The 21,133-nt window shown below is 38.5% G+C and overlaps 2 protein-coding genes across 4 annotated transcripts; one reads left to right on the top strand and one right to left on the bottom strand.

Moving 5' to 3' along the window:
- Positions 1-196: 196 nt before the first annotated feature.
- coq4 (coenzyme Q4 homolog (S. cerevisiae)) lies at positions 197-7,593 on the bottom strand. Of its 2 annotated transcripts, XM_038734174.1 has the most exons (8): positions 7,376-7,593; positions 6,582-6,737; positions 4,513-4,609; positions 4,325-4,427; positions 4,028-4,157; positions 3,025-3,118; positions 1,901-1,939; positions 197-1,749 (listed from the first exon to the last, which is right to left on the bottom strand). In XM_038734174.1, exons 1-8 carry the CDS (start codon positions 7,440-7,442, stop codon positions 1,566-1,568), a joined length of 870 nt encoding a protein of 289 aa, XP_038590102.1. In that variant the 5' UTR covers positions 7,443-7,593; the 3' UTR covers positions 197-1,565. The 2 variants fall into 2 exon arrangements, with proteins under 2 accessions (XP_038590102.1, XP_038590103.1); XM_038734175.1 differs by lacking the exon at positions 1,901-1,939.
- Positions 7,566-19,919, top strand: traf2b (Tnf receptor-associated factor 2b). 2 transcript variants are annotated; one of them, XM_038734172.1, is made up of 11 exons: positions 7,566-7,700; positions 12,087-12,289; positions 13,396-13,474; positions 13,710-13,808; positions 15,807-15,968; positions 16,053-16,127; positions 16,631-16,702; positions 17,315-17,539; positions 17,634-17,937; positions 18,194-18,342; positions 18,441-19,919. In XM_038734172.1, the coding sequence occupies exons 2-11, from the start codon at positions 12,114-12,116 to the stop codon at positions 18,657-18,659; spliced, it is 1,560 nt and encodes a 519-aa protein (XP_038590100.1). In that variant the 5' UTR covers positions 7,566-7,700; positions 12,087-12,113; the 3' UTR covers positions 18,660-19,919. The 2 variants fall into 2 exon arrangements, with proteins under 2 accessions (XP_038590100.1, XP_038590098.1); XM_038734170.1 differs by lacking the exon at positions 7,566-7,700 and adding an exon at positions 7,983-8,112.
- Positions 19,920-21,133: the final 1,214 nt, after the last annotated feature.

Below are 21,133 nucleotides of genomic sequence, written 5' to 3'. Positions count from 1 at the left end.
TCAACAAAGTCAGAAAGTTAAAAATGTAATTCCAGGACCTCGGACAGCTACGGACTTACAATTACATCAAAACCATAGACTGTATAAAAAAAACTCAGACAGCAAACTTTTAATTGGGCACATAAATGGTACCTATTGAATGAATTTAAATAAAGAGAACTGACATTTAGTTTTAACATCAGTGAGAGACAAAGACTGGATGCACTCATATTTTATTTCAGGGTTATGGAACTATCAATGAAAGCAACATGCTGACATTAAGAAGTGTGAAGTGACCTGGAACAATTTGTTCCTCTGATACCAGACACAATATGTGAGTGGGGGACAGTAGGCGATGAGACAAAACTGGAAAAATGAAACACTGAACCTGAAATAGTAACTTCACTGTCTCACAATAATCAGTGGTATTTATATCGAAATAAGGCATCACTGGTAGCACTATTGTTCATTAACTGTAAAGTACACTGCAGCCCTACATAAAAACACCGTCACGGTTATTACCTCCTTTTATAAATGATCGTTTTAAGACAAATTGTCATTTTTTCTAAGAAATGTTATGTTACTATTAAGACAGAATTGATTTGAGTAGCTTCAGGATGTTTAAGTTATAAGGTGGATTCCCCAGGATGTTACAACTCCAGATATTTCTTGTGATTTCAGTAGAGATATGTCTATGTCTATAAAAACATCTTCCTATAAATGCCATTGTGGAGAAATGGCCTGATTTTAATTTATAATGTTATCTCTTTTAGGACTTGTCATACATAAAAGTGCCAAGTAAACATCACAGATTATGTTTGTGCAGTGTTTATAGCAAAATGTGGATGTAAAGTAAAACTATGCTAAACATATGATGCAACAGGTGTTTAATGTAAAGGTTCGGAGCTGTGAAATTAACCATTTACATATTTAAATAATGACCCTGAATTTGGTTTTCACCAGGAAAATGTTTTTAGCTAGAAAAATGAACACAATTAGACTTCCTGTTAACATCATTATTACTATGAAAAGGAGAGGCATTTATTTATTTAGAATTTAGTAAGTGATAAAACAGTGATGTCAGATAACAGTAGCAGCTGCACTTTGTTTAAGAACAGCCGCTACTTTCCCACCCATACAGTAAGTGTTAATGCAACTGCAGGTGCACAACCCTTCTTCTTAATAATTTGACAGCCAATTTAACAACTGAAGAAATATTTGCAATAAATTATAATATTGAATATAAAAAAAGATTACTTTTTGTGAGATCACGCCAGTATATGGGTATGAGTATTTACAAACATAATTCAGTTTTTAAATGTATTTTTGTCACACACTCAACAACAGATGGAGACTGAACATGACCTGGTAACCTAGACCAGGAGCCCTACAACTTCACTCAAGTGATGATTCATATTTCAAAGTAAAAACTGACTTAACATGATGAAAGATGCAATCGGGATGTAAGCATGTAAGATGCAAGTATGAAACTTCGCCTTTTCCTCAGTAGTTAATAATATCCTTCTCATAAAGAACTTCCACAGTAAAGTACATCAAAGATTTCTGGTTCGCCCGCTAACACAGTTTCAGTTGCTCTTCTTCTTAGTGGCACTGAGTATGACAGGAGGCGGTTCTATGTTGAGCTCCTGTCGCAGGTCTTCAAGGCTTTGCTCCCATCGTCTCTCGTAGAAGATGCTGAGGATACAGCGAGACCGCTGACCATTCTGCAGAGCCCAAGGACCCAAGGACGTGAACAGCAACTGTAAACGGCTGGAAGATGATAAAAGGAAGAAACATTTTAGCATGATACAACAAATCTTTATTATTTTTAATAAATGAGCCATAGCCCAGTTCCCCAAAAACATGGAAGTTCATGTTTATTGAATAAGGAAGCATTAATGATTAAATTAACAGCATTTACCAGGAGTGTTTCCTCTTACGCCTCTGTGGTACTACAGAGCTGGACAAAAGCATAATCAATGTTTATAATATGTTAATCATTTCTTATTGATCTAGAATTTACCAGGCCACAATGTTATCTGAGTTGGGCTAATGCTTTTAAATGTTTGCATTTGTTTTGTATAGGATAAAAGTGCCAACTTGTGGGCCTACGTAACTTAAGAAGCCAAATTCATAAAATATACATAAAAGACTACAATGCAGAGCTGAAATGATTAGCTGGAGATGGTCATCCTTTACAAATTTCCGACATTTGTATAAAACAAACGGTTAGTCAAGAAAACAATCTGCAGTAGGGTTGTTCCTATTGGTGATTGGATCGCTTATCGATGACTGAAGGGATGATCAGCGATTGGTTTTTCATGCGCTGATCTTAAGATATCTGATTTTAACTAACTCACCATCAGAAATAAGATGACATAAAAACAGTAGCTATCTGCATCCCACGGCAGTGTTTCCCATTCATTGATTTATTTGTGGCAACACGACACGCCACAATATCAATGCTGATGGCCACATACAATATTCTATTTAATATGAATAAAATCATAATTCATTGTGAAGCTGCGCACAGTGCATAGATTGGCTCAGCACCTCCGCTTGCTCCCTCCCTCTCTCTCCCTCTCACAAACACATCGTAACGGAGCCGTATGTTTATCGAAAAACTAATGCATTGCAGTTAACTCTGCGGCGCCACAGTTACACAGTAATTCTGTCGGAAACACTGCATTGTGCATTTACAGATGTTTCTGGTGGTTTCTCTTAAATAAGCCTGTTTCTTCCATGCTGGCATTTCACTGACTTGCTGCAACGAAACACCGCAACCTGGCAATCAGATCAGCAATTGGTGATCTCAAGCAGATGACTCGCTACTGAAAATTGCAGCCCTACCCCCGAATGACTCCGCTCGGTTCGTTGCTGTGAGTGTACCGAAACTTGGGACCATGCTACGAGTGTATGAAAGACTTTATTGAGTCACTGACACTCTAACTACCTCTACACACACTGCTACAGAGCTCACTCAGAGCCCTGCTGGTCCAGTATTGTGCTGAAGTTCAAATTCTGGTAAAAGCGCTGATGTTGTACCTGGCATTCAGCCGGAATGGTCCCAACACAGCTCCAAGAGCACACATGGGAAGCCCAGTCTGAGCAGCTTCGAACCACTTCACTGCCACCTCACCTGAAAGCAGGGACAGAGAAACAAAGAAATTTCCAGATTATAAAGGAAAAAAGGAGAAGAGAAAAACAAAAGTCAGTTAACAGTTAAGTGTGTCAAAATCAGCTACTGTGGTGAAACCCTTTGGTAAAACATTACTTTTTCCTCCGCACCATAACGTTTTTGCCCAGTTCATTGTGATACAGAATCAATCCACTTGTCTGTTGTCAAACAGAAAGCTCCTATCAACAATTCATAGGAAGACATTTGAAAAGCAGGAAATGGCAGCTGGAAAGGAAAACGTGGGAGAGACACACAAATTTAAAATGAATTGTTTTCGACCCTGTCTGGCCGTCCAACGCGGAACAGAAAAACGAAATTACAAATTGGGCAGTAGGCTACTTGAAGCAGTGTTCCTGCCTCAAAAAAAGCACGGCACTTACACTCATTATATTATTTAAATAAATTCTTACTTATCTTTTTTGTCTTACATTTATATGTTGAGTTCAGGGGTCATGGCCGTAACAGTCGTATATCTTTAAGCTAAAGCGTCTCCCTTTGTTTTAGTATATTTTATGCACACATTTGTCACTGTCGTGCCATCTGTAACGTTTAGATAATGGCTTATTATTTGGATGAACTTGAGTATTGAATGTTAGAACATTTTTAAGGGCAAAATCTGAAAGATCCAGACCAATTTTCATCTATGTGTACGCTGATGTGCACATTGATTACTGTTACTCTCCAAAAGCATGGATATATGTACTTTAGTTTTACTACTATTGAACCAAATGTTCTCAGGGGTTATCTCCCCAAACCCTCCTAGTGGGGCAAGAACTCCCATCTACAATCCTGGCTATGGCCCTCGTCTGAAGTGTAATGTCTAATATCTTATCTGGGTAGCATTTTCAGAATTGGTAACGCCTGACTCACCCAACATGTTGGTGGGCATGCCCAGCAAGGTATGCAGCAAATCATGGACCTCTCTGTATCTCTGCATGACGTAAGCTAGCTCCTCATTGTCCACAAACTTCACTTCCGCCCTCGAGTCAGGGGTCACATGCTGACAGAATAGGAAAGTGAATGCATGAGTGAATAGGAAAGAAAAATGTAAAAAGGAGGGAATTCTGAGGGCATGCGTTTATCTTGATGAACTCATTGATAATAAAAGTTCAAACAAGTATAACATCTCTTTGTAGGGAGTTTTACAGCATATCAGAGAACGCTCACATTGTCCTCCAGAAAACGGAAGTATTCTCTCCCAAAAGAGCCGTCAGGCAGTGACGCCATCTTGCTCAAATCAAGTGTAGACAGCCGGATCCTGGGCCTTTCACTGCAAAAACCAGTCAATAACGAGTGAGACTAAATCTAATTTCATTCACAGACGATCGTCAGCAAGTTACTGAACAGAGACTCACGTTAGGACAGAGTAGCCTTCGGGATCGTTTCTCATCCTGTCCCTGAGCTTTATCAACGCTAAGTGTCCCGTAGTCTCTCCAAGCACTGCAACCATGTCTGTAGGGAGAGTTAAATGGTATTAAATGTATTATAAGGAGATTTTCTAAGATGCTGCTTCTAAACCTACAATCTAATATTTGATTACCCCAAATTACTTTTCTACTTTCTCATTTTATGGGGGATTCTCATTTTATGGCTTATCAAATGTGTGCAGTTTGTATTAAAACAGAGAGCGTAATAGAGCTGTATTTCCTAGATACTTGATTTAAAGGGGCACTCCCCGGTCAGTTAACTCATCACAGGAGTCTTAATCAGCCAGTAAAAACAGATGTTCAGTAGTTTCTGTGGTTCAGACATGTCTGTGGCGATTATTAAAAGCAACAATGTGAAGCGCCATTAAGGTTACAAGTCAAAGCACAGAGCATTATTTGAACATACGCACTCAAACCTGAACTGCGCGCACAGAAAATAAAGAGCCAATATAACTGATCCACCAGAAATGAGAGTCTCAGTGTTTTTGACGCTATTTCAAATAATACTTTGGGATTTTTAAATACCCTGGTATTCCGTTACACCCTGATACTGCCCAAGTCTAGCAGAAAGGGTCAGATGTTATTAAATTATGTTACTGTTACAAAAAAGGATCCAGCATGTTTGAAGATCCACTGATGATAAGGACTAGAAGTCAGCAGTCACCCCTTTAAAGACACCTGCAGTCTCTAAACTAAATGTCACAAGACAGGTGTTAGTGCTCTCTTCCTCCTTGTAAGTTTCAGGCTATTCTCAGTACTGTTTCCAAGGCATTTTTGAAGTATATACAGTAACAGTGTTCTCCAGAGAATAAAAGCTTGAGAACTGTACTTGAAATGTACACGAGAAAAAGGACCTCAGGTACAGTCCCGACAGTTGGTTTCATTTTACTAAAAAAATATATATATGATGAAGCACTCTTTCAAGTTCCTCTAATATGAACTGTGAAACAAAGGCTTGCTGTGACACAAGTATCAGTTGCAGACTGGATCACATTAGGTTTAATCGTCATACTTTTTGAAAGGCTACCAGATAGATTAATGTTGTAGAGCAGCAACAAAATATGTCCCTTGCATCCTTTTCCGTCCTGTGCTATTTTGTTCTTTATTTGGTGAAAATCTATAAAAACCACAAAATCTGTGATAAACATGTCTGTGTAATAAAATACTTATTAAAGAAGTATTGCCCAAAACAGCAATGACGCGACCAAGTCTCTGTCTTAATTTAGTCATGATGGATACATTTCAGCATTTATTGGCAGAGAGATACATTTGACACAATTTATTTCCAAAAGTTGTAAAGCAAATTTGTTGAGTTGAGCTTGAAGGTTCATTCTTGACCTTGGAAACAGATGTTTGACTAAATGTTCTAATCACAAGGGTCACTTGTTTGTTTTTCTCCAGAACTTTAATACACATTTTGCGGCCTTCATCTGCAAAATCCATCTGCTAGTAAGGTTTTAAGCTCAGAAAAAGTAAATGAACATTGTGACTTTTTGTTGTTTGTTTTTATTTGAAGAAGCTTTAGAAGATATGAATAGTTTAATTAGTTTTACTGTGATTAAACCAGAGTAATGGACATCTATGCTGCATGTAGGAAAGCACGCAAACAGGTACGATTGGTATTTAATGAATTTCCAAAGTTTGGAAATTTAGGCGATTTCAATTGCACCACTATCATGAGCGCTATCTCCATATCTGACAGTTGGTTGTTACTGACTGGACTGTGCTACATCCTTTTCTCTTCATGGGAAGGCTTTTTTGGCATATTTCTTCATTTGGGTAGGAGAACTACAGACAGGAAAGGCAGGGAACAAGATGGGGTTGACGTGCAACAAACGTCCCCAGCCGGAGTCAAACCAGGGCGTTGCAGTTATAGGGTATGAGTCTTAACCACTGGGCTAGCATATGTATGAGAAGGCATGTTTGATGAAAATGTGATGAAAAAGGAAAGCACAAACAAATGCAGCCTGCACTCCATGCTGATGTGCGAGTCTCACCATGTCTGTAGGGGTTCTGTAGTGCAGCAACACCAGACCCAAGTGCCAGTAGCGCTTTCTGGATGGGGGTGGTGTGGATATGTCCAGGATACAGCCCATCATAGAAGGCGTCTGTGAACTGAGTGGTACTAAGGTGCAGCCGGTGGGGACACACAGCTGACACAATGGTGGAGCAACATTAGGAACATTTACACAGCTGGACCAAGACAATCTACTAATGCAAGATATACATTTGTTTTATTGATAATGATTCATATCAAGGCAAAAACCTCTGATGTGCTCTATAGAAGTCAGCAATTTACTGATGCAGGTGTAGTATACAATACAGCACATGTCACGGGACCAAGACTGAGGCAGAGTGTGCTCATGTTTCAGCGAAAGAGGTTACAATGAACATAAACAGTGTTTAGTATTTGGGGGGAATCTGAATGTGATATGTCACTTGTAAGATTTTATGGCAAAACAACTAACTTTCATACAGCTTGTCCTGGAAAAACAATCGTATCTGACTAGCTAATTGTTGATATAAGCTAAGCTACAGTCGCATTACTGATATTTATCTGACTAAATTAAGGTAGCTAATGTTAACGTTCCACAGGCAATTTAACGTTAGCTGAGGTTCGTGTAAGTTAACGTTACCGTGCCCTCTCTGGTAGCTCACGTTAGGCTTCGACATTCATTAATTTCCACATTAAACTGTTAAATTAATCTTACATCTAACCTAGCTACATGTATTTAAAAAGTAGGGGTGTATTTTCGCTTTGTCAAATAACGCAGACGATATCAACCCATACCTTTGGAGAGCAAAACGCACTGGCGCTGATTGAACCGATGGAAAGGTTTAGCTACGTGCAGCCACATTGTGAAACGCTACTGCGCATGAGTCATTGGTCCACCAGTTCTCTACTCCGGGACAGCCCTGGTGAAGGGGTGGGGTTATTCAGTTCAAACTGAAGAGAGAAAATGACTCACTCCGCTCTCCGCGGCTGTCTTACATGCATAAAATGAACGCATGTAGCAGTAAAATTGTAAATATAGCTAAAGGTTGAGTTGCCCTTCTCATGCGAAAGCGGACAAATTGTTTCGTTTTCAGGCTGTCGGCAGAGACACGACGCCAAGGTTAGTTAGCTGAGCTGGTGTTTCTGCTTGCTAGATGACTAGTTTAGCAGTTCACTAACTGAGTAAATTAGTTAAGCTAAACCCATATTAAAAGGGTTACAAAACACTGTCTAACGGCTAACGTTAGCTACTTAAAGTTGTGTAGCTCATAAAAAACAAGAAGTAAGGTTAAATGCTAGGTTACTCCATTGCTTGTTTTACCCCGATAACAAAAATACAAACAGAAGTTACGATAAATAAATAACTGCAGACATTATTCGTTAGAGTAAGATAACGACTACAATCAAACTGGCTGGGTGCAGCTGTTTTATAACCACAACCAGTTTAGATAGACTGCTGACGCGTTGGGGGTGGGTGTAGCATATAATACTCGGTTAGTTTGGTCTTCAAACAGGCAGTCTTTTCAAGCACGGTGAGTAAATATCCTGGTTTGGTTTCAGTACAGTCTCGTAACGAGGTTCAGACCTAGTCTAGAAACCCTTGGTTGGAGTAAAAGACAAATACTGACCAAGAACATCATGGTGAACGGATAAGGGTGCCTAGAGGGAGCATACAGAGCAGGGGTTGTTTATTTCTTCTACAACTAGCTTTATAAAGTAGTCAGGAAAGACTGTTTGTCTGTGGTCTTTATTTTTGTTTTGATTGAGAATGCAGCTCTTGGTGTTGGTGATACTTCTTCCAAAGACATGATTGTTAAAGTTTCCACAACTGTAACTTAGAAGGCCAGATGAATGTAATGTTCACAGTTCAAAATCCAAAGTCATTTTATTTTTATCACTTCTCAGTCTTCAGTGTTTAGGTATGTTTGTGCTTAATGCATCACTGCATTCATGTTGCTTAAACTCTTGTTTCTGACATTTTCAGCTGTTTTTTTCATCTTGTTTCTGACATTTTCAGCTGTTTTTTTTCAGCTTGTTTCTGACATTTTCAGCTAAAGTGTACAAAGATTCTGGTGTGTTTATTAGTCTTTTCTGGACTGGAGTGTGACAAAGAAAACCAGCAAAGTTTTTTAAGTGAGATTGGCTGATTTAATGATTGTTTTCACTGCATTTTTAATTGATACCCTCTCAAGGTTTCTATGGTTGCATAAACTAAACAGCTTGGGTGTACTTTTAAGGCTTGGCTCATTGTTCACTGCATGGCTGTTCATGTTACTAACAGTGGTAAATGACTTATTTATTGAGTAGTATAACGTTACCCTTTGTGTTGCAGTTGGACAGGTCTGGAAAAAGACAACGTATATGATTGTGAAACAACAGTTTTATTACGGTATGCTGTAACAGGGAAGAAATATTAGGCTAGTCATCATGTCACTTGTATGTGACTTGTCAGATAGGGATTCAGAGAATTTAAACGTGTGAGTTTCCAGTGATAAACATGGTTGGAGCTTTTCTAAGAAATGAAATGACACTTCCTGCCTTAAACTGGGTTTGTTTTGAGGTTGATATTAAGTAATCTAGGTTAGAGTTAGGCAACTGAATAATTACTGATCATTATTCTAGAGAATTCAATTCTGTTTCACTCTCCATGTAATGTGACTTCACATTGAAATTGGAAACATTTATTTAGAGTATTTTTTGACAGACTCATACAAAAATTATGCATCAACATTATTTCCTTCTGATAGAAGGGTAACAAAATGTCAGTATCAGTAAAGTGTTTGCCAAAATATTATGTGGTGAATACAGTTAAAATACTTTGTAATTTTAAAAGTTTGGGTTAAGCTAATAACCTTATCTTAGCACAACTGCTTTTAAATGTTTATTATATGAAAAAGGAAGAGAAGATGCCAGGAGTATGAATGTTGTATTTGTAGCTTGAATGATTTCTGTTATTACTAATGGCTGCTAACACATTACTGGTCATAAGTTCACTTGGGAAAATGTAAGTCTCATGATAGGCATGAGGACTTATTCAAGTGATCTAGCTATTAGTCTTGTGATCATGAGATTTACATCATAACTCATTCTGCAAAGATCATTATAAATAAGATGTGAGGGATGTGAGGTTTCAGTGTTTGTGCTGTTACTGGAATGAATTTGTGGGGGACAGTGAACTTTTTAGCTTGGTTTCATTTATCTTTTTTAAGTTTTGGTCTAACAGGAACATTTAATCCCACTTCCCTACATAACATCCACTTGATTTCCTGAGGCTAAGAAGGGAGTTCACCTAAAAGCAGATTCAGATATTTCCTAGCTTCTAGTCAACAAAAAGTCCACTAAAGCTCTCATGACCAGTGAAGCACATTGAGTAAGCCTATTACAGCATTATACCAAAATATGGTATTTACCTCCACCTAGTGCAAAGAGGCAGCCTTACCCCTACCCAATTTTAGGAGAAGGTTGAAATTAACTTCTTCCTGTGCGTTTTTGTCATTGGCATTTCGATAGACAGTGAATATTTAAAAAAGTTATGTGTGAGTTCTTTAAGATATGCTTTCACTCAAGGAAATGAAAAGGTGGAGACAACACTGCTCAAAGCTTTTTGGCTTACACACTGTATAGAGTTCAAACCAGATAAACTACATATTATCATACAGCCTTTAAAAAAGAAGAATGATTTCAAAGATTAGATAGTCATGACATGCAAATCTGCAGTTTCCGGAGACATTTAATATGGTGGCATACTACTTGTATGCATACACATAGTATACCATTTTCTGCAGGTGTGAGTAAAACTAAACCCAGTTAGGCACCGTGACAGAGAACAAACAGTCGTGTGCATATTTACCAATGGAGTGTTTGCTGTGGGTTTGTGGGAATATGTCAGTATATGATGACATCTGCTTGTTTATGAGGAAAACAGCCCACACACATTTTCCCATAAGGGGATTTTCTATAAATAAGGTAGCACTAAGATAAGATAAGATTAAACATACTTGGAACATACATTTCTAAAAAGTTAAATTTACAGCGTGAAAGTTTACTAAGGCGTGAAAGTGAAAAAGTACTATATAAAAGTAGGTCTACTATTACCACTATGATGTGACTCTCATTGGTACATTTACCGTTGGAGAAATTTAGGTTCAGTCCCTTGCAGCGATGCTTCTGGCTAAACTGTTGATAAGGAAATTAGCCTGATAAGGGGTAAACATGCATAACCAGCCAAGTGCGTTGTAAGCCTTGTCGTGGTTCATAGCTTTTAAAGTTTGACACAGAGGCAGAAAGTCCTGTTGTTGAGGTCACTTTTGACATTGTTGAATTTTATACTGATTGTTGTGGGACATACTTGGTACAACAGACAACAGAGTAGACTTTTGCACCAGTTGTGAAACTTTCAGACACGTTCTGTTTGCAGCGTAACAGTGCTTTGCTACCATAAAAGACTTGATACAAAAGTTCCTCCTAGCACATAGCATTACTAGAAGGGATAAAACTGCGGTCTTCTGGGATCTTATTTAATCCGTGATGTACTGACGTGAAAAAAAAAAAAAAAATGTTCACCGTCTTCATTTTGCCACAGTGTTTCTTGATACTTCCACCAGATGGCACCACAGCAAGGAATACTCAAATGACCTAAACCCTTTTTATACAGTCTTTGCTTAAACCGTTGCATTTACACAGATACCATACAAATAAGGTCATTGTTATAAATATTGTGACCACGGCAACTTTGATCCATTGTGCATTGCGTTGTACTCCACGTCTTGGGCAGAACATACAGCGACCACTAGATGGCAGCTCAAGCACGATTATTAGCCTTGTGTAGTTCCTATTTAAAAAAATCCATCTTTTGAGTAGTGAATGGCATACCTATGTGAGTGCAAGTGTAGCATGTAGCTTGAGACCATTGTCCTTTTCCTGAGACATAGCTGGATACCACGGTCCCCAAGCAACAACGTTTGGAAAACTGGAGGTTTTCTTTTTTTTAAATCGCTGTCGTTGCTCGAGAAAAACACACCGACAAATCGAACACATGGCGGTGCTGTAATCAGCGGCTTTATGTTTTGGCATGAACTGTAACAATGGTGATCTGTTGTGAAGAATCTGTCATCAGTTTGTCTGTTTTCACACAGTTCAGTACCTCGCTAATAGATCTTACTTGCACACATCTCATGTAGGTTTCGTTGATAAGGCAAGAGTTTTGTGAAGACTAGCCATTTGTATTTTACTTGCACACAGGTTCCATTGTAGCCCTAATGGTTTTACATATTGTTTTGCATTTAATGCAAAAAAAGGTGTTATTTGCATATTTGCATATATGTGGTACCGTGACCATTGTGTCTGGCTGTGATGCTGCTGATATTGCACTTTCAGTTACTGAGTGTAACATGTGCTGACACTTCTAATTGGTGTTAGAGTTATACCTACTGGAAATATTCAGTAAGCAATTACCAGGTGGAACTCAAAACATGGTGATTTACGTGTTGTCTGTTTTCACTCACAGGTTATAGCACCAGATTGATGGAGAAGAATGGCCCGAATCTCGTTGGACTGTCCCAACTCTTTACCAGGAATCCCCCTCAGTGTGCTTTCAGTGCCCATGGAGAATAAATACAAATGTCAGCAGTGTCTCCAGGTGCTGAGGAAGCCTGTGCAGGCTCAGTGCGGCCACCGCTTCTGTGTACACTGCTTCAAGCAGCTCACCAGGTAGACTGGAGGTCCTCAGACCACCTACAACTGTGTGAAATGCAAATCCCCTCTTTCCTAATGCTTAGCCTCTTACCGGACATGCTTCAGCACATCTTGTTTGTCTTATCTCTGCCTGACTCTGGGGATTTTTTTGCACCCAATATAAATTATTGTGCAGACTCATCCCTCACTTGACCGGACTGTAATACTGATGTCAGTGAATCACAAGGACCCATCATCCTGAGTCATTCTTAAGGTGTCCATTGTTTTCTTTTCCACTTCTTTTTTCTATCATACTTTGACAGTAATCATGAAACATAGGTGACAATACAGGAAATAAAAATCATTTTAACAACTATACATAAAACCAAATACAGCAACAAAAAAAAATTAAACTAAGCCTATATAACATGTATGCACTTAAGTCTCATTTTTACTGATGTTCCAACATTCACACAGGCACTTGTTAAGTTTTACATGTACATAGTTGGAAAATGTCTTCTAATGTCTTCTTTTGTCGACAACCCAAATATATTCAGTTTACTGGCATAGAGGAGTAAAGAAACAAGAAAATATTCACATTTGAGAAGTTGAAATCAGAGAATTTAGACGTTCTTTAAAAAAAAGACGACTCAAAGCGTTTAATCGATTATCAAAATAGTTGCCGATTAATTTAATAGTTGACATTGATGACGTCGACATAATAGTTGACACATCGATTAATCGACTAATAGCAGCTGTAGTAGTGAACTTGCACAAAACCTGGAGGGTTTTTTGATGTTCTGAAACCACTACTACCTACGCATGAGAATTCATCATGTTATAATTATAATGTCACATGTATTTTGTTTGTGTGTGTGTTATTCATGTATTTGGCCCCCACCTCGCAAAAACTAATACATTTTTCTCATGAATGTCTCAAAACTTATCCAGGTTGCAAATTGCAGCATTTGTATATCAGCGCTACAAGCTTCTTTCACTGCTTTCACTTCATCTGCTACTGTGGTCCATGTTCCTAAGCAGTTGTTCCAGTAATGGATCAGTAGGAAATATTTCCTGACTGTTGGTGCCTGCCATGTGGGGTTTTTTTTACTATTAAGTCACAAATTTGTTTTGTTTGTCAGTTCTGGGCCAAAGCCGTGTGAAGCCTGCCGCCAAGAGGAGATATATGAGGAACCCATCTCCATTTTAAATAGTAATGAGGTACGTTATGACATATGCAGCTTGCAGCCAATGTTAGTTTATATGAGACATCTTCCTTGTAATCTGTATACCATCCCTCACCCCCACTCTGTTCAAAAGGAAAAAATACATGACTACAGTCTGATCGGAGTTTCCCTCACCACAACCTCACACAATGCAACCTTTAATGTCTGTTTTTTATTACAATTAGTGGCTTTGTGAGATCACTGAAGTCTGTTCTTTGCTCACCCACCAGGCATTTCCAGACAATGCCGCCGGTCGAGAAATAGCTAGCCTGCCTGCCAGGTGTTTGAACCAGGGCTGCAATTGGACAGGCTCAATAAAAGAGTATGAGGTGAAGTATAAAGTTTAACTAAGCTGCTTTCTACTTTGAGTGTTTGTCTCTGCCTGCTCCATATTAACCATGTACAAGTGTTAGTTTACTCTGCCCAAACCAGTGCTGTCAGTATTTGTTTATATTTCTTAACCATCAGTAACCGCACAGAGCATACCCTGTGACATATCCTGTATTCCCGGGTCTATTTTTTTTTTTTCCCCTTCAAGCCTTCAGCTCACATTATGGCTGAACGTGGTCGTGTTGCATGCTGCAGAGAAACAGGAAGTGAAACTTAACACGCTGCCTGGAAAGTCCCTATGTTACCAGCACAGCTAACAACAATAACTCAGTGGGGAAGTACCAGGACATAAAAGGACATTTAACCCGAGATTAGCTTGACTGCTGTTTGAGGGCTAGTTGACCATTACATGATAAAGGAACTGCCTGATTTAGTTCACAAGGGAACTGCTGATTTTACACTTACTGTTAAGACAGTAAAACAGGAACAGGATTAGACATTGAACTACATCCTTCAGACAGACTGTGATTTGGATAATCATAAAAAAAAGCCCCATCACAACCATAAAAGCTGTTTGTGTTCTTGCGTTTGAATGATCGCCATCTGTCCACAATTTTTATTTTTACTGTAAATATGTCTGTGTGGGGTGAGTTACTTTGTGTATTTAAGAGACTTCCTGATGCTAATCCAATGCAAAGGATGTTTGTAGTGCTGTTTGTCTGTTTGTGGTTTTGCTTATGTAGATAGACAGGAAATTTAAAAATGATGTGATGGCAGGAAACATTTAAAATGAGAACACCAGGCTGATGCTCTAGATTATTTTGCATGCTTTGCAAATGTGGCTCTGGTTAGATCACTGTTTTATTGCGCCACTCAACAAATGATTGCTATGTTGTGTGTTAACACCCACATGTTTGTGTGAAACATTGTGGGCTGCCGTATTAGTCACTGTTGTATGGAAAACGAACGCGCTGCCGTTAGCTAGCCATACACACCCAAAACTAGGTCTTACGAAGCTGGAAAAAAAGACTGGTTTCTGAGTGCCGTGGTGAGTACAGGGATTTCACTGGAAAGCTGTTTAAAGATGATTCATTTTGGTTTTTCAGTTCGAGATTTGCCGGTGTCGCATGTGTGAAAAGCACTCAAAGCGAAAAACAGGCTAGCCTACCTGTTATTCTGGGTCTGTGGCTCCATGCGTGCTGTTGGTAGTCATAGTGGAAGAGAATAATTTCCCGGTCCATAAACTCCACCTCATCGAGCTCCGCCCCTTGCCTTTCCCGGCATTTTTTTTTTTTTAAGTATATTTCTTGGCTTTTTTATAAAATTCTCGGACACTTCTCGGCTTTAAATCTAAAACATCCTTTTTTTTTTTTCATTACTTAATTTGTTGTACTTCTACTTTTTACTTTTATTTCCTCATCTTCCAATAGCATGCCACATGTTTGAAAAAGCTCTCTTCATCTCACTGCTTTAGTTCATCATTTGTGTTTTAGCAGTAATATAGAGCAAGTAATTAAATTGTGAGTCTCCAACTGTAAACATCATAATTACATTAATGGTTAGTCATAATTACTTATGAAGTGTACTGTGTTGTTACCTTTCACCATTTTTTTTTTATGCACTGGACATATTCACATACATGATTAAACAGCTTGTTTTTTCACATTTCAACTGTCAGTACATGCTGTACCATACTTTCTCACATGTATGGGTGTGTCTGGCAGTTACAACACTTGTGCAGAACATTTGTTTTGACAATGAGTAACAAGGGCGTATCATCGTTTATATAAAAACAGACAAAAGGTCAGAAGCATTTTTATGATCCGTTTTGACTGTCTGTTGTGTAATATGTGCACAAATATGTTGTAAAACAATAAAGCTGTTTTTCTTTCATTCGATTTAAAAAAGAACAAATTAAACCAGCCACATCTGCTCTGCAGGATAGGGGCAGGCAGTTACAATGTGGTGATAATAATTGATCTGTTCTCCATTTTTAGGCTCAGCATGAAGGTCGCTGTGAATTTGAGCGGGTACAGTGCGACGCCTGCCAAACCTTAATCCTTCGTACGGAGAAGGACAGACATAATGAGAGAGAATGTGAAGCAAGAACACTCAACTGCAAATACTGCAAAGTGACCTTTAACTTTAAAGAGATCAAGGTGAGAGATGGAGGTTATCTAGTGTAAAGACCCAAAATAACATTCTCCTACTCCTTTGTGATTTTATTATTATTTTTATTTTAGGCCCATGATGAGATCTGTCTGAAGTTTCCCTTACAATGCAAGGACTGTGGCAAAAAGAAGATCCCAAGAGAAAAGGTTTGAGCTGGTTCTGAAATTACCCTTTAATTTTCCATATATATATTTCTATGTGGAGTTTAGCTGTATTAAATTTCTCTGCATGGTGATGCTTGATAATGTCCTCTCTAAACAAAGGTTCTTAGTTTTACTGTGTGTTAAAATAAAACTATAAAGAGACAGATCAGGTAGCATCTTTATACTGAACCTAAACATAGAATATATACTGAATATAGCATTACCAGCAATGCAAACGTGTCTTAGAATAGCCCAAAATGCATGCTAATGATAAGAAAAATACAAACAACAGATAGAACAAGTTACAATGAATTATACCATTAAAAACAGTTCCACATATTGATCATCTGAAAAGTGAAAGTTTTCTTTCTTATTATGATATGGCGCTTTAGAATTCCCTTTATTACTACATAGTTTCTTTCTGCCTAAGAATCCTTTCACTTCTCGTTTGTTGGAGCTAGTCTGCTAACTCTAACGTTTGTCCTTTTTTTTGTCCAAACCTTCAGTTCAATGACCACTGCAAATCCTGCAAGTCAAAGAGTGCCTGTCCATTCAATGAAGTGGGCTGTAAGTCTGTGGTATGTACATTATTCTAATCAAATGTAAAACTTTCATTGTGTTATTATTATTTCTTTTTATTGAAGCGGGTCGACAAAAATGTTGCTGAAAATAAAATGATGGAGGATGACTTATTTTCAGAGTATTTTAAAGGAAGGTTGACAAGTTAACACGTTTATTTTCCAGCTGTGAAATGTCCAGCTCTGTACAAATCTAGGTCACACTTCATTGATAAACAAATCTCTAGGCAGCTGAAACCATATTTTCTCAATTAGCTTCTTACCGTGATCGCTGGGGGTCACAAATGAACATATCCTTTTCTTCTTTTTCAAAACTGTTTTGGTTATTTCACATGAAGGGTTTCTCTATGGGCTGTTCTTGTCCTAGTCAGTCAGAAAAAGATGATTTGACATGCTTCTGAGTTATTGTGCTGCTCTCATCTTATTTTTTTTCTTATAGATAGATTTATTACTTTTTGGCAGTTAGGTGCCCAAATTCAGTGGCCAGTCAGGCAAACATGTTACGTCAAAAATTATTTTATGTTGCCATACACGACAGACGTTTTCTCTTGTAGTTTTCAGGTCAGCCCTCATTACAGCAGTAAGTTAAATGAGCTGTGTTGTGTTACTTAGGTAGAGAACGGGAAACTCAGCGACCATGAGCACAGCAGCACCTTGGAGCACTTGCGTCTGCTGCTGTCCATGGTGTTGTCCGTGGCTCGGCCGTGTGCAGACGGTGCTGGTCCTGGGGAGTGGCAGGAGGACTCTGGTCTGGGCCTGTACAGGGCTCCTGAGGAGGGAGTCACTATTGGCTCTGGAGCTGCAGCCTCCGTGCAGAATGTGGACTTGGAAAAAAAGGTGAGTCTCCATGGGTTGAATGGTCTTTGTTAATGTTTATATGTTTTGAATGGGGATCTAAAATGTATTTGTTGTTGGTTTGTTTTTTTACCAGGTGAACGCTTTAGAAAACATTGTGTGTGTTCTGAACCGAGAGGTGGAGCGCAGTTCGGTTACGCTGGAGGCTTTCTCACATCAGCATCGTTTAGACCAGGAAAAAATTGAAAACCTCTCCAATAAAGTGCGCCAGCTAGAGCGGACGCTCACCATGAGAGACTTGCAGCTGTCTGAAACAGAACAGCTGGTGCAAGAACTCCAGTTCTGCACGTACGACGGGATCTCTGTCTGGAGAATCTCTGACTTCTCACGCCGCAGACAGGACGCTGTGGCCGGCCGAACACCTGCAATGTTCTCTCCAGGTGAGATGAAAGACATAATCACCACCCATCATGTATTTCATGCTTTTGTGCACGTGGCTTATCTTATGTTCAAGCTGAAAGGTTATTTTTGAATTTGAGTCAGGATGTTGTGTGATCATGACTCTTGGCATGTAGTCGGGGGGGAAAATCCACATCACTACACCCTATTTGTCCTTCAGGAAGTGTAACTCCTATTCTCACATGACAATTTTTAGGCTCTGTTTACACTCTGGATTCTTCTTTTTCTTCCTCACAGCGTTTTATTCCAGCAAATACGGATACAAAATGTGTCTGCGTCTGTATTTGAACGGCGATGGGACGGGTCGAGGAACACACCTTTCTCTGTTCTTTGTCGTCATGAGGGGCAAATGTGATGCACTGCTCAAATGGCCATTCAGTCAGAAGGTAGGAAGACATGTAAATGATCTTTCCACACCCATTTTAAGCCACAATAGCCACGATAAATGGCACAAAACAAACCCCTACTGCATCTCTTTCCCCAGGTGACTCTAATGCTCTTGGATCAGAACAACAGGGAGCACATTATTGATGCTTTTCGCCCTGACGTCACCTCGACTTCCTTTCAGCGACCAATCAGTGAGATGAACATCGCCAGTGGTTGCCCGCTGTTCTGTCCACTGGCTAAACTGGCTGGCAAGAGCCCCTATCTGAGAGATGATACAATTTTCATTAAAGCCATTGTGGATCTCACAGGCTTATAGGGTGTAGACTGTGGAAGTTAGCCCAAATGAAAAAAAACATAATAAATAAATAGAGTACATAAATAAATAATAAAAATATAGCTATATGATTATCTATATTATAATATAGTATGTGACTATGATTATTATATATATATATATTATTATATATACACTATACATTAAGATCATCAAAATGTTTTTGAGTGTCACATTATGACATGATGTACAAGGGTGTTTAGTGAATAAATTCATCTGACTTTTAAGAGCCAGTGGACAGACAGCACTGCCATGGCATACCCGTGCTTTATGTACCTTTGGCCATTTGTTATTTTCTTAATGTCTTTTATATTAAATACTTTTGGCAGTAGCTACATCACATATACAAACATCTGACAGCTGTCAGCAGGGGGTAAGGAGACTTGCATAAAGCAATAAGAGCTTTAGTGACATTAAGAACATCCTAATGTGACCCTCTCTGCATTTGATTGAAATCTTATCAATTATATCTTATAACAGATAATACAAATATTTGTATAGGTTTTTATATTATACATTTACATTTATTCATTTAGCTGACGCTTTTACCCATAACCATTATAATGATTATAATACACAGCTTTGCATTGTGTGGTTTAGCATGTGTCAAATAATGACAATAATAATAATAATAACATAACGTCTCCCTTTACAAGTTTTAAATGATTCTTTTCATTAATATATGTAAATACATATATTTAAATCCCAATCAATATGACCACATAACATTTAATACTGCCCCTCATAGAGAGACATGTTATCCAACGATATTGTGTCTCGCTGCACCACGTGAACCATTGCGGCTACCTGGAACAGCACATGGTGCTGAACTTAACTCTTAATAAAACAGGTTAATTAACAACTGAAACATAGATGAAGCATGCCACTTTTTATAATATGGATGACTCTTAGTCAGTTAGATCATACAATTGCAAATGAGTCATTTTCTGCCATCAGCTGCTGTAGCCCAAACCTAAACAGTTTTATACATCAAATTTATTGTGTTTGTGTGTGTTGATGGATATTATGCTTACTACCTAACCTGACTGTTTAATGTATTATTTATGTAAGTGCTTAAATATAGATTATGTTATCTAATTGGGGTACTTGGAATTTGCCATGTATACTCAACCTTAAATGTTCAGTGTGTAATATTTAAGAGGATATATTGACCGAAATGCAATATAATATACATACACACAACTGTGTTTTCAGTGGTGAATAAAGACCTTATATAGCAAACCGTTATGTTGTTATTACCTTACAATGAGCCATTTCTATCTACATACACGTCCTCTCACCTGGACATCGCCATGTGGCGCCGCCATGTTTCTACAATAGCCTGAACGGACAAACGGTGCTACCGAATGAGTTTTGTCACTACACGATTCGTACTATACTTACGAAGAAGAAGAAAAACAAGTAACGTTAGTAGTACTAGAAGTAGTAGTAGACTGTTTTTTTTAAAAGTAAGAAAAGAAGAAACATTTTGACAAATGGAGGCCCACACATAGTATTTAGCACAAGAGCCAACAGAGCGTGTCAGCTCTTGTAGCTTCTCCTGGGTGCTCGGACAGGGAGGGGTGAGCGGTGCATTATCTTTAGTGTACGTGGGCAATAAAGAAGCATACAGAACTGTGATTCATGCAAAATCACGTATTGCATACACATTTTGCAAACATGTAATTTGTAGTATGGTTATAACGCTTAGTTTGCTGTCCATGTAGCGTGAACTAGATGTCTGCGTGTTGTTTATACTCTCTGATAATGCTAATCCAACACATCTTTGTAGTAGCGTCTACATTGATTCCACATTCTTACTTAAGAGCACATGAACCCACACTGTAGTCGGAAGAACACCTTCACAACTCGGGGAAATGGGAACATCTGAGGAGTATGTGAATGCACCGTGAGCCGCTGGTTGCAATTCACAGCCCTCACCACTAGATGCCACTAAAACCTACACACTGAACCTTTAACGCACAAATAATCAGTACATTTTCAATGAAAAATAAATAAATGTGGAATAATTGTTACAGTTGTTTTAATTCAGTGCACGGTGCAGTCTTCACAGCTATGAAGAAATAGACATACTAAAACAAAGGTTTTCATACAGTGGTTTCATGTTGTGAAAAGATCAGTTGATGAAATAGCGACTATTTTGAAATTTGATTAATCATTCAAGTCTGTTTATTTTCCTAGTTCTGGCTTCTCAGTTGTAAGGGTGTGCTGCTTCCTTTTGTCTAATGTAACAGAAAACTGAAAATCTTTGGGGTTTTGGACATCCATAATGAAAAAAATCATTAAAGGCAGCCCTACTAAAGAAGATAAATCCACTTTGAACCAAGGCATTTGATGCATCTTGTACCTACAGCCAGCAGCATCACAGCTTAGACTAAGTTTAAAGTACAGATGAGCTTTATTGTAAATGTGAAACAACAATATGATGTCATCAG

Source organism: Micropterus salmoides, unplaced genomic scaffold (genome assembly GCF_014851395.1).
Source record: "Micropterus salmoides isolate LMB-PRFRI ecotype aquatic unplaced genomic scaffold, ASM1485139v1 Ms_hic_scaffold_20, whole genome shotgun sequence".
NCBI lineage: Eukaryota > Metazoa > Chordata > Actinopteri > Centrarchiformes > Centrarchidae > Micropterus > Micropterus salmoides.
The sequence above is the reverse complement of the archived record's forward strand: the minus strand, read 5'-3'. Positions and strand labels throughout refer to the sequence as shown.

Coding starts and splice junctions, on each gene's coding strand:
- coq4 (XM_038734174.1), bottom strand. CDS start 7,442: ATGTGGCTGCACGTAGCTAAACCTTTCCATCGGTTCAATCAGCGCCAG. Junction 4,158..4,324: donor TCCGTTTTCTGGAGGACAAT/GTGAGCGTTCTC, acceptor CTATTCTGTCAG/CATGTGACCCCTGACTCGAG. Junction 3,119..4,027: donor CATGCCCACCAACATGTTGG/GTGAGTCAGGCG, acceptor CCCTGCTTTCAG/GTGAGGTGGCAGTGAAGTGG.
- traf2b (XM_038734172.1), top strand. CDS start 12,114: ATGGCCCGAATCTCGTTGGACTGTCCCAACTCTTTACCAGGAATCCCC. Junction 12,290..13,395: donor TGCTTCAAGCAGCTCACCAG/GTAGACTGGAGG, acceptor TTTGTTTGTCAG/TTCTGGGCCAAAGCCGTGTG. Junction 17,540..17,633: donor ATGTGGACTTGGAAAAAAAG/GTGAGTCTCCAT, acceptor TTTTTTTACCAG/GTGAACGCTTTAGAAAACAT.